The sequence below is a fragment of the Psittacula echo genome (assembly GCF_963264785.1).
Source record: "Psittacula echo genome assembly, chromosome: Z".
Lineage (NCBI taxonomy): Eukaryota > Metazoa > Chordata > Aves > Psittaciformes > Psittacidae > Psittacula > Psittacula echo.
The window spans coordinates 20,736,398-20,748,636 of record NC_137742.1 but is presented as its reverse complement, the minus strand read 5'-3'; the positions used below and the strand labels follow the sequence as shown (position 1 = coordinate 20,748,636).

The following is a 12,239-nucleotide window of genomic DNA, read 5'->3' as shown; positions in this document are numbered from 1 at the left end:
AAACTCTGCAGGCATTTATTAGCAGTAGAATTGGTGGCAACAATTAATTTAAAAACAAACAAACAAAAAAAAACAAAACCCCCAAAACCCCCAAAATCTTCTCAATTTTGGTATAATTACAAATTTATTTATTTCCTTCAACACTTAAAATATTTACACAAAGACTTTTCAGTATCTGAAAAGAACAATCCTGAAGATACAAGCATTCTATGAGAGTCATACAGGACATACAAAAAAAACCTCTGGGTTTAAGAGGATTTTATTTGAGAGAAATAACTAGTGACATGAAATGCGTATCTATGGGCCGAAACAAGGAGTATTAGTTGCACACCTTTGAGGGTTAACTTACCAGCTCGCAAAAGGACCTGATCATCACTGCTGACAGCTGAGAAATGACTAATTACAGTTTGCTCAAAAGCAAGATGACTGGATGCTCAAGAAAAGGATGAAAGAGCTTAGAAAACAAGATGTCAGATGTGGTCGATGTCAGTGTGGTCTAGCAGACACCATTCATTTTTCCAACACTCCCACCTTCCACAGTGGCTCTGTGTAAGTTAGAAGAAACTGCAGGATCAATGGCAGTGAAAAATCTACTGATGAGAAGTACTACAGAAGACTTGTAGTCACCTGTCATTTTAAGTAAATTAGCAACCATTCCACTACAAATTAGAATATTAGGATAACAGAGATGAGAACAAACAGTATTATATTTCCATGAATGATGTAAATAGTTAACACTTTAGAGACACAAAGGAAATATCTGGTGATAGTATGAAGCAAAAGTAGACTGACTTTATTTCCAGTTTAATCTCACAGCGGAGAAATAGGAATACTCAACGACATGTTACATTTAAGAAATTTTTAAAAAATTTTTTTAACTTTTTTGAAAAACACATCCCTTTTTGCAAACACCTTCAAATCTCAGTCAACAGATACTAAGCACTATAAATTTTGCTCAGAAGTGTCCAATTTTCTGACAGGGAGTTATGGCTGTATCAGCTTTTATTAGGAAAATTTGAGAAGTGCTTCATCGGTTTCCAGACAGAAGGTAAACAAATCCCAATTTCAAAGGGCTCTTAAGTACCAAGTAAATAGCACTGCTCTTTTTTCAGGACATTTTTCAGCCAAGACTCAAAAAAACCTAGACAAACCACCCTGCCACCAAAAAAAGGTAACAACCAAAACCCAAGAAAAAAACAACACACTCAACCTCCCCACCAACTAAGAAACAAACAAACAACAACACAAAGCCCCCAAACATCTGTCTCAGACAAAAAATAATCAAGACTATTCATCACTGACCAGGTTTCTCCAGTTCTGCAGCATAGCGAGACAGGAAATTGGAAGCATCCTGCAGGCAACACACTCAGCCTCCGGGTAAAGATAAAAAGTGAGGGAAGAAACAGAAAGGAACTTTCGACTTAACCATCTTCTCCAAGTCAGCTAGACACAAGTTATGAAGCCCTTTTAAAGCCTTTCTGTTCACTTTGCCTTCAGCAAAAGAATAAACAGTAATTCTAGAGTTTTAAGTGAGAGCAGATAAAAAGTAAAATAAGATGACCTTACAGTCTTTGCAGAGATTCCTCCAAGAACATAGAGATTAGCATTAGAAACTCAAACCAGATCCATTCTCTTATCACCACTGCTGCTGAAAACAAGCTTTACAAGTTTGTTTGAAGAACAGCTATGTGCCAACGTATAATTTCTATTTTAAACAAGCTTAAGCCAAGTTTCACCAATACTGGAAGCCTGTGAAAGCCAACAGAAGCATTCCCACAGCCACCCCACCCCCAGCAGCTTATTTCCACTCCAGCCTCATTCTCTTTTGCACCAGGATAAGCTTTTCTACAGCTGCACCATCACCTTTACTCCAACTTCAAAACAAGTGCATCAGCACACTGAAAGATCCCGTGAAGCTCAAATCTATCACACAGAAGGAAAAACTGATCTTCAAGTCTCATGCTCTACATGTTTGACCTTTGGGTAAGGCACAAATTGCGCATGTCTGCACACAGGTATTGCACTGAGCAGGACTTAGACTCCACTAACTGACAGTGGAGACTGAACCTTTAGTATCAGTAAATCCAATGAGACAGAAAGCTCCAGATTAGTTAGTTACAATCTATTTACTTTGCACAGGAACAAAGAAACTGCCATAACAGATCAGACCATTTAAGCAGAACCCTATCACTTGCAATAACTAAGAGTGATAAAAATCAGACACAGTAGAGGGTGACCCTCTTCCAAAAGTACTCTCAAGCTATAGAGCACAGAAGAGGTGGGAAGTGAATTTTCTCTCACAGCTATATCCAGCAGATGAATCAGTGGGTTATTTAAGCAGCCTGTTAAAAAGATGGAGCATTATGGACTTGGTTAAAACACAAAATATTTTACCTTAGCTAGGAACAGCAAAGGTCAATAACAAGCTGCATTTCTTACCCTAGCTGCATTTTAGACAACACAAAGTCATCATCATTTCAGTACAACAACAACAACAACAAAAAAATAGCCACCCAAATCTTGGCTACACTGTGCATGCTCTCTGTTCCCATTCCACTGCCCAGTTCAATGCTCTTTTAAAGCATTTGTGCCCTCCTCTGAGAGTCACCAAAGGTGCTACAAATTGATGACCAGAGCTAAAACTGATAAGCTTTTACTAGTACGCTTGCCCATATAGTCCAAACTCCAGTTTCACCATGTGTCTTTGGTGTCTCTAGCGGGTATCAAACAGCAACTGCAGAAAATACAGTATAAATATCTGCCAAGACTGTCTTGCAGCAGAACTGTGACAAATCTGCCATATTTAGCATATACATTTTCAAATTCAAACACCTAATTTTCACACAAACCACACAGTTACTGTATGCTGAGATGAATTGCAGCATTTCCTGCTTTTCATTTTTTATAAAAACATGGTCATGACAGTGTAACTAATCCTGTTATTTACAGACATAAAACCACCTACACCAATTTCAGACACAAATAGATACCACTTACAGGGTCTGAATGTTTTAAAAGAACATTGTTAAGGCTGCAGAGAAGGAGGTGCATTTTGCCTTCATGGATTTCCCTCAAGTTACAAGAAATCAGACTACAATTATAACCGATCTCACTATCTGAATCTTTTAATATAAACCAACTCAACATACTGTCACTACAGATATGGAATAAGAGGTCTGAAGTGCTTTATGTTGAAGTTGCAATTCCTAGTAAAACTACCACCTCCTCCTTACAGTGATACAGAAAGATAACTTACAACCTTCACAGCTTTTAGTGAAAATATTTGCTGTCTGCTGTAACAAGCAGAATGCTTGAGGGATTAAAGAAAAAAGGTAATATTTATATTTGGAACTTAATAGCAGAGTTAATTTCCTTTCTTAGCTTCATTTTGAAGCTCATGCAGGTCTTCCAGCATAAACAGAAAATCTGTTTAAAATGAAAGTAACTGTAACACCAGGGAGACTGGTAGGGGGACTTCAGAGCAAGCACAGTATCTTAACTAACAGTGGATCATTACAGGAAAGTATAACTACTGTATTTAAAAACAGATCAGGAAACCTCCACATAATACATTTTTATTATGCCCTTCAGTTTGCTTAATAAATGTCTAGGCAACAGCTGCACGTAGAAATTTAATGTGTAATACACTTACAGAAAAATTAAACCTCCCTCCTTTGGCTAGAGCTAGTCAATTAATATCGCAGTAAGGGAAGAGAGATGTTTTAAATTCTTGATAGAGCCAGACAAAGTAGTACTTTGTCTAACATCTGTTTACTGGTAACATGACATACAGAATTACTAAGATACTCTATACGAGCATTTATAGGATATTTCTGAAGAACAATGACTACTAATGTTGCCATGTACTTTCAACTGTACTTACAATAAATTCAAAGTAGATTATCTTACTAAAATATTAGAGAGAAAAGCACTTGGCATTTAGTATTTTCTATGAGTTGTTAACATTCCCAGTCAAAATGTCAGAGAGCATTTAGCAGAAAGGTTAACTTGTACACGCACTCCAAAAGCAGGTACTTAAAAGTAAGCAAAACTGTCCATGGGAAAGGAAAAAGTCCACAGCTCCTCTGTCATTGCTGCTGAGGGGCTGACTAGCAAGGATAGATCGAAGTGTTTCAGCATCAATGCAACAAATATTGACTTTGCTGAACCTCTAATATCAAACCTAACTCTCACTTGCTATCACCATAAGGCTCTGATTTATTTTAAACGCATCCTGGCACCAATTCTTATTTTCTTTGGAAGTCATGAAACTGGTTACAATTGCAATATGAGATATAGTATATTATAATTTCACTGCTTGATAGAGACAAAAGATGGTGCTAAAAGTCCTAAAAAGATAAGTAATTTGCTAAAATTAAAACTTTATCCTCCCCTTCCCAAGATTTCTCACTAATCCTCAAAGTACAGAGATATTTCTTACCTGTTTTGACTGCACTGTATTAAGTATTTTTATACTGTCCTACAAACGGACCCAAATCCATCTGAATTGCTTGGAATTCATTTAAATAGAACATTATTCTACTAAACAGTTACTATTACAGTAGTCCCAAGACAAGTCGACCTTTAAAAAAATATCCTTGAGGTTTACCTGACATAAGGCACAACTGGAAAGAATATACAAAGTCATGTGTCCAAGCTGAAATTAGATTTCTTAAGGACTTTAAATAATTAGGCACACAAACTATAAGGCAGCATTAAAACAGGTTCTCAGATGTTGATACTAAGTTCTTAAACTACGTAGTCCACATAATACAAAACCTTACAAGAAATCCACATGAATTTGTCAACTACACATTAAAATTACACCATCACCACTGCAGTGCCTTCCCACACATGTACCAGCTAGACCTATCAACTGCACGTTAAAGCTGAAAGTATTCTGAAGTACTTAAACTGCTTCACCACAGACATGACTTCGCTTTCATCCTGCATACCTCTATGCATGTCAAATAGGCAGAACATAAATAGTTCTATAAAATCTCAAGAAAATGGACTTATCAAATAATAGCTACGGAAGGCAAATAGGGGCTACAAACACCAAGGCACTAAATTAATCCACTGGAATGCATAGCCTAGAGGAAACCACCACAAAATTTCTTTCTCTTGGAGAAATGCGTGGACGTTCGAAAGGATCTCTCCTTCCCCCCTCCCAGCCCCCCCCTCCCCGCGCTCATAAAGATTAAAGAAATCAGTTCTGCAATATCACGATGCTACAAATCGTAATTAGGAATTCGGAAACGTCCTTCAATAATAATAACAACAACACAAAAAACAAACCCTTAACTTCTTGCAGCGAACCGCTGGGACGGTGCAGGCAGCGGCCAGGTGGCCGGTGGGCACCGAGGAGGCAGGAGCACAGCCCGCGCCCTGCCCCGCACGGCGGAGCTGCGGCAGAGCTCACGGGCTGCGCTCGCCCCGACACCCAATAGCTGACACATCCGGCCCGGGCCCCGCCACCACCCCAACTCACACTTCAAAGCCTTTCGGAACTCCGGCAGGAGTCAAACACAAAAGCACCCCCTGCAAACACACACGCCACCCCCCGCGGCTCGGACGCCAGGCAGCCAGACCCGCTCCTCCGGCTACCGGGCTCCGCGCAGCCGCCGTCGCTGACAGCTGCGGACACCCCAACACCGCACCGAGTGCCCCCGCGCCCCAGCCCTGCTCTCCGCAGGCAGCTCCCGCCGCTCCGCAGCCGGCCCGCCGCAGGGAAGTGCGCGTCGGAGCCCACCCCGAGTTCTCCCCGCGGAAACAGCCGCGCCGCCACTCCTGTCACCGCCACCGCTCGAGGTCAAGCCCCGCACATCCCTTCAGTTCCCCCCAGTGTCCCCTCCCCTCACCTCCCGGGAGGGGACGGTTCCATCCTCCGCTCCACGGCGGGGTCGGTCCCCGCCGGGCTCCCCACCGTCAGCAGCTCCAGGAGCTCGGCACAGCGGCTAGGAGAGGCAGCCGGGCTGGCGGGGCTGGAGCGCGGCGGCCCGGGCAGGTAGTGGAGCAGCAGCGTCTCGGGGGGCTCTGGCGAGGAGGAGGAGGAGGCGGCGGCCGGGGCGGTGGCGAGGAAGAGGGGCGCCTCCGGCAGCCGGTCCAGCTCCACGCTCCGCACTTTGCGCAGCTGCTTCCGTCTCCAGTCGGAGCGCTGCTCCCGGCAGCCGCCGCCCGCCTCCTGCAAGAGCCCCCCGCCGCTCCCAGGAACGCTGCCCGCGACCGCGCCGCCCTTCAGGCTCCCGCAAGAGGCGGCGGCGGCCGCCTCCGCGCCGCCGCCCGAGGGTAATCCTGACGACGAGGTGCGATTCCCCGCCGCCGCCGCCATTTTCTCTGGCGGGTCACATCGGGCTCCCGAGGACCGGGGAGAGCCAACACTCTGACCCGCTGCGCAAACAGCGCTGCCTGCGCAACCAGCGCAGAGAGGCGGCCGCCGATTGGCGGCTGCAGGCGGCGAGGGGCGGGGCGGCCGCCTGTAGGTGCAGCGCCCCGCCCCGCCCGCCCCCGCGCAGGTGTTGGCGGTTGGCGGCGGCGCGCCCGCGCCTGCCGCACCCGGCCGTGAGGGGAAGAGCCGGCCCGGGACCGGCCACCCGCAGAGGGACCGATGGGACGGGTCGCGCAAGGGAGCTGGCGGAGGCGCCGGGCTGGGAGAGCGTCCCCGCCCCAACGGGGCCCTTCCCACGTGCGAGAGAGCAGCGGGGGCTCCGGGAAGTAGCCGCCGTCGCGTAGGGAGCTAAGGCGCGGGGAAGCCCTTGCCTAAAGTGGCGCCGACTCCGGGCAGCGTCGCGGCACCCTGATGTGTGCTGCATGCCCGCGTTCCATAAAACATCCCCAGGCGGCGCCCTCCAGGGAGGGAGCCGGCCATGGGGCAGGAGGGAGTTCGAGTTACCCGTGGTGCCTCGCCGCCGGGAAGTCGCTGCTGTGCCCGAGCTTACCTGCTCATTGCTCTGTGGGATTAGCTCGAAATTCAATGCGCATCCTTGCTTGCAGCCTGCACGTGTCCTTCCCTGGGCTGCCCTCACGTGGCAGGCGTCGTTTCACCCGTCCCTGGCCGCTTTTCCATCTCCGTAGCTACTCAGAAGCGCTGATCTCCGCGGAGCACACCGTAGCTACACGTACGCACATCGAGCTTGGGTTATAACACACCCCGACCGCTGCGGCTGCGTCCCAGCAGGCTGGGAGAGAGAAGAAAGGCAGGAGACATCACATGACCAGAACCTTGGGGAGGTCCAAGGAGAATTTACTCTTGGTCTAGATTTCCACCCGACGACATCGGGCTGGTTTTGCTTTCAACCCCCGAGCTGCAGAGAAGGGACTTACAGTTTTACAAGAACAGAGTGGAGTGCGTTGCTGTCAGAAGGGTTTTGCTGCTGTTAAACAAGCCTACATGTTTGAATGCTGATTTAATTCGAGATGAGGGAAGGAAAACAAGATGTCACTAGGCTAACAAAGCTGTTTTCGGGCTGGAGTGATTCTCCACGCACGTAGAAGTCACGCAGTTCAAACTGCTTCTCGTTAGCTGAATAAATTCCTTGGTTTTTGCAGTTTCCCTATATATACCCCAAGTGTAACATTAACTAAGCACTTCGGCAATGATTATTAGCACGGTCACTTTGCTGGGATCACTGCTTTGATCTGAAGCACTGGTTGAGTGAGAAGTGCCTCCTAAGAGAAGCAGATACTTTCTTGCCTTACATACGTGTTCAGATGCTGACCTAAGAGTCTTTGCTAAACTGTGTGACAGGCAGTTTAGAACAAGTCTTTACCCTTAGACTTGAGGAAGCAAAAGCCCGAGGAAACTCTTTGCACTGCATGTAACTGCAGAATAGTGTCAGTATGCACATGGCCTCGAGGTCACACGAAATGAGTCACTTAGGCGGTCTGTCAAGATGCCACACTGTAACCACCTATGTGAGGGATTTTCAGTGAAGGTTGTTGTGAGAAAGTTTCATCATTATTATCTTGTAAGTAGGGTGCTTTTGGGGTAAACAGGTCATCTAAATATACTCCTGTAATGTACAACTCAGGGATGTACATGTGAAGAGAACTTAATTCTGAATTTCATAAAGACAGTATTTAACACTTTTTTAAACCCCCTACTATAAATTAGAGATAGTTTCCTGGAAGATTCCTAAACCAAACCTTATTGTCAAAGTGAGTATGTTACTAAATGCTGGGAAGAAGAGAGCAAAGTATGTGCTTTGAACAAGCAGATGAGATTAGTTGCGCGCAAATTCTGAAGCAGATGGTTGAAGCGAACCTAAATTATTACTAGTTGTTGGTAGTGTAACCTGCATGTACACAGGATTCTCTAGTCTAATATAGGAAAATAAACCAACAAACACTACACTAATATATTTTCCAAATATTCCTCTCTGTCATAAACTCATATTAATGTGAAAACACGCAAGCAAACAAAAAATGCAAACCAAACACGCATACCCCCCCAAACACCAATGCTTTTAAAATACTCTAAACAGAAAAGAAAACAGCTTTATGAGTTTAGTAAACACTTGTCACAGAGAGGAGGAATATAGCTTTGAATAGCAAGTGGCTTGAAAAGCATACAGAGAAGAAAAAGCAAACCTCTAATAAAAGTAAATCTAGGAGGTTAGAGTGCATACACATCCTTTCAGCCTGACAGAGTCCTATGGGACACCTCTCTCAGAATGCCAAGGCTCCAACAAGGCTTAAAGGAGAAGAAAACTTGGGAAATTCAAGGCAAAATGTCAGGGTGGCAATGGGTGCTGAGGAATGTGCATGTGCACTGAGGTGAAATGCTTTCTGGAAAGCAGCTAAACAGGGCAAAACATGAAAACCAAGGACATTGGGAGGCACCAGTATAAGAAATAATAAAGCGCAGACAAGTGCTGTCACCATCCCTGTTAAGGAATGACTTTGCCTTTTGAGTAAGGCCAGCTCTATCAAAGTTTTGAGTTACTTTTGGGTAAGATGGAAAGTGCAAAAAACTCACTATTTAGTCATTAAAGAATACATGGCATGATTTATAAAGGCTATTTATACCCTGATTACTGGCTAAAATCCAACTCTAATGAGTTACAATTTGCCTATGAACCTTAAGTTCACCTTACTCTTTCAGATGGATGTTTCTCCACTCTACCTTGACCAGGACAGGTGCAGCAGCAAAAAGAGAACACCTGCAATGCCTCGCTTCAGAATTTTAGGTACTGCAGTGCCTGTATGCAATGTAGATTTATGCACAATGTTGAGACCTTAATGGAAGTACTAAATTCTGAAATCAGTAATGGAACATGCTGATTGACATCTGTGTTTTTTTATGATCTGCTCTTAAATATCTTTCTGTGCTTAATCAATGTGAGTTGGTTGACCTTTTCGTAAAAAATATAAAATTTACAGAAGAGCTCAGAAAGACAGTCAGTTACCTTTTGCACAGATTATTTCTCAGTGTAACTAAAGTACAGCTCTGGAGGGTAACATGAGACTTTTAGCAGTTTGCAGAGGGCCTTTTTCCCCTAAGTTGTAAGTAGCGGCACCCAGGGTTTGTTATGAAACAGAAGCCTTTGGCCTCAAATTAGCATCATGCAACATTTGGAACATCAACTGTTGTACACAAAGAAACTTCTGTTTGGGAACATACTCAGATTTTGCAAGCCAAGGATTTTCCTTGTTGCACAAAACCTGTAAGTGTCATGAATTACCAACAATTTTCAACATGCTAGAGATAGGAATCTGCTGTGCCCCTGAATACATAACCTAGGCATCATCATCCACAAACAGAATAAATATGAGAGATAACACAGTCCATAGCTTCTGATCTTGACTAAACATGCAAAAAGTACTTTAATACTGCATACAAACTAGATCCTCCCAGTCTTGTACTTCTGTGTAGAAAGACTTATCCCAACCTTGATCTTCCATTCATTCTTTCCATTATGAGAAAGGGAAAACAATCTTGCTCCTAAGCCATAATCCTTTCCTGTTTACTCCTGTGTGTAATGGAGAAGTCAAGCAACTAAATTAGGACATAGAGTCTGAGGTCTTTTTCATTCTTTTTTCCTAGGACCTGATGAAAATCTGCTGGTGTCTCACCTGTAGAAATGCTTTGCCATCTTGCTGATGCTCAGTTCTAACTTCATAGTGTATGCCTTTTAGAAGAAATTCCACCTCAGAAAATCAGGATGACATATGACTTTTCAGGAGAGTAAAACCAGAATCTGTTACAGGAAATTCTGTGGATTTAGTAAAGACACTGAGAATATCTAGTCTCACTGTTACTGAAGTATTTTTCATACTGGTTTACCTATTAATTTCAGCATTGATTTCCATGGAACATGTGTTTAAAAATTTCTTCCCTCACACAGGGCTGAACCCTTGATAAAAAATGTATTTTGGATCGAAACTTAAGAATATGTCTTGACCTAGGTGTCAGACACATTATAGAAGAGAAGAGGTGCACGTAAATCTCCTTTTTCTGCCAAAACATGTGATAACAGTTTTCTGTTTCTTTTCGAGAACTAAGAATACTGATGTTTCTTCTAGCAGCCTTGCACTGTCTAGTCACATTCATGACAGTTATCAATTTTCTTCCTGTAGCATCTACTTATGGACTGGGGAATCTTCTTGTCTATCCACCGTATGATCCAAAACCAAAAGGTAATCTGTTTACAAAGAGTTTGCAATTTAAATACAAAAGGCAGACAAGGAACAGAGCAATCATCAAGCTAGATTGCAGTCCTTGTACAGCTGAAATCTATCTGCTGCCTTGATTTTTTCTGGTGACCATTTTGTACATCTTTCATTAACTACTAAAATCAGTTCATTTTGTGACCTCAGTCTTTAAAATATTGTTACTTTGATGTCTAATTTGAATATTTTTCTTGGCTGTGCTACCAAGGATTTTTCTGACCTTGAATAAGTCACCATCCTTTCATGGCTTAATTTTCTCCAACTGTAACTTGGTGACAAATATATTTACCTACCTCAGGCCTGACACAAGGGATTTAATACTGAGTTTCCAGGTGAACCTTGCTCAAAGGAAGTATAGTAATGAAGTGAGCAAGACCTGTTAAATCTTTTCTTGTACATCACTTACGAACAGCTAAAAAATTATTGCAGCTCTCAGCTCTTACATTGTTTCAGACTCCTAACTGACCACATAGCTCTTGCCTGGATCAGCAGTTAGCACCACTATCTGTTCCCTCTCCAGGGGGAAGCAACTGTACCATTTCAGACTCAGGAGACCAGCAATAACTTAGTTTTCCTTTACCCTACTACTAACACTGGCTGTTACATCTTTTTCAGCTTAGATGCTTATTATTCCTTCTGTTCTGTGAGACAAAGGGACAGATATAAGCACAGCTGTTAACCAACTGTGGAAGTTTTTGTCCACTGGAAGCTATAGATTTCCAAATTACAAGGTAACAGATGAAAGAGTTTCACTCTTCTTTTTGTCTCTAAGGGTGATACAGCAACCTACTGAAAGGAAGTGTGAAAGGCCAATGGAAGAAGGACCACTTTCTCCCTTTCATCAGAGACCCTTCATTTATTCTTTTCCCTTGCCAGTTGCTCTGTCATCCTTTTGCCGGCAGCAGAATCATACAATGCCAACAATAAACTTCAGCTACTAGAGGACAGTAACATGACAACAGCACAAAAAATTCAGCCTTCAACAAATGTAAAAACAAGACCAAGTCTTGTTGGTGTGTCTCAGCATGACTGCGGCTGTGAACCAACCGTCTCATGTGGTTGGTATATCCAGCATATAGCACACAAGCCTTATGAGAATCCTGTAGAAGAGGAGCAGACAAAAGTGACACAATTTGACAGCTACCTCTGGATAACTGCCTCCCTAAATAATCACCAGACAGCAAGGAACTGGCAAGAACACCTTCCACAGAGTATCCTGTTTGCTTTCTCTACAACCAATGCATATCTGAATAACCATTTCTTGGTACAGTAATGGCATCCAGCCTGACTCAGTCTCTCCCTCCTTTTTATTTCTGTTCATCCCACCCTGCACCTCTAGTAATACTATCTGTATGCTTTCATTCTTGATGGCTAGCAGTGATGGCAGTGCTGTTCCTTTTCCCTAATCCAGAAGGCAGAACTGCCAAGGCCCTCACAGCTGTCAGAAGGAATAAGAGAATCTCAGCAGTGACTTTAGTGCCTAGCTCATTGTGTGATCCCTTTATACCAGGCCTGTCAATTTTCTGTCACAGTGGCAGAAGTGAATCAAACAGCTTTTTGCTGTAGTG

The 12,239-nt window shown here is 43.7% G+C and overlaps 1 protein-coding gene across 1 annotated transcript in view; it reads right to left on the bottom strand.

The window, feature by feature from the left end:
• MAP3K1 (mitogen-activated protein kinase kinase kinase 1) overlaps positions 1–6,352 on the bottom strand; it is a gene marked incomplete at its 3' end in the record, with an annotated part of 53,824 nt that extends 47,472 nt beyond the window's left edge. Inside the window, exon 1 of the mRNA XM_080637461.1 lies at positions 5,862–6,352. Coding sequence (XP_080493587.1) covers positions 5,862–6,331 — 470 coding nt within the window. The 5' untranslated portion in view covers positions 6,332–6,352. The remainder of the gene's footprint in view (positions 1–5,861) is intronic.
• Between the last annotated feature and the right edge of the window lie 5,887 nt (positions 6,353–12,239).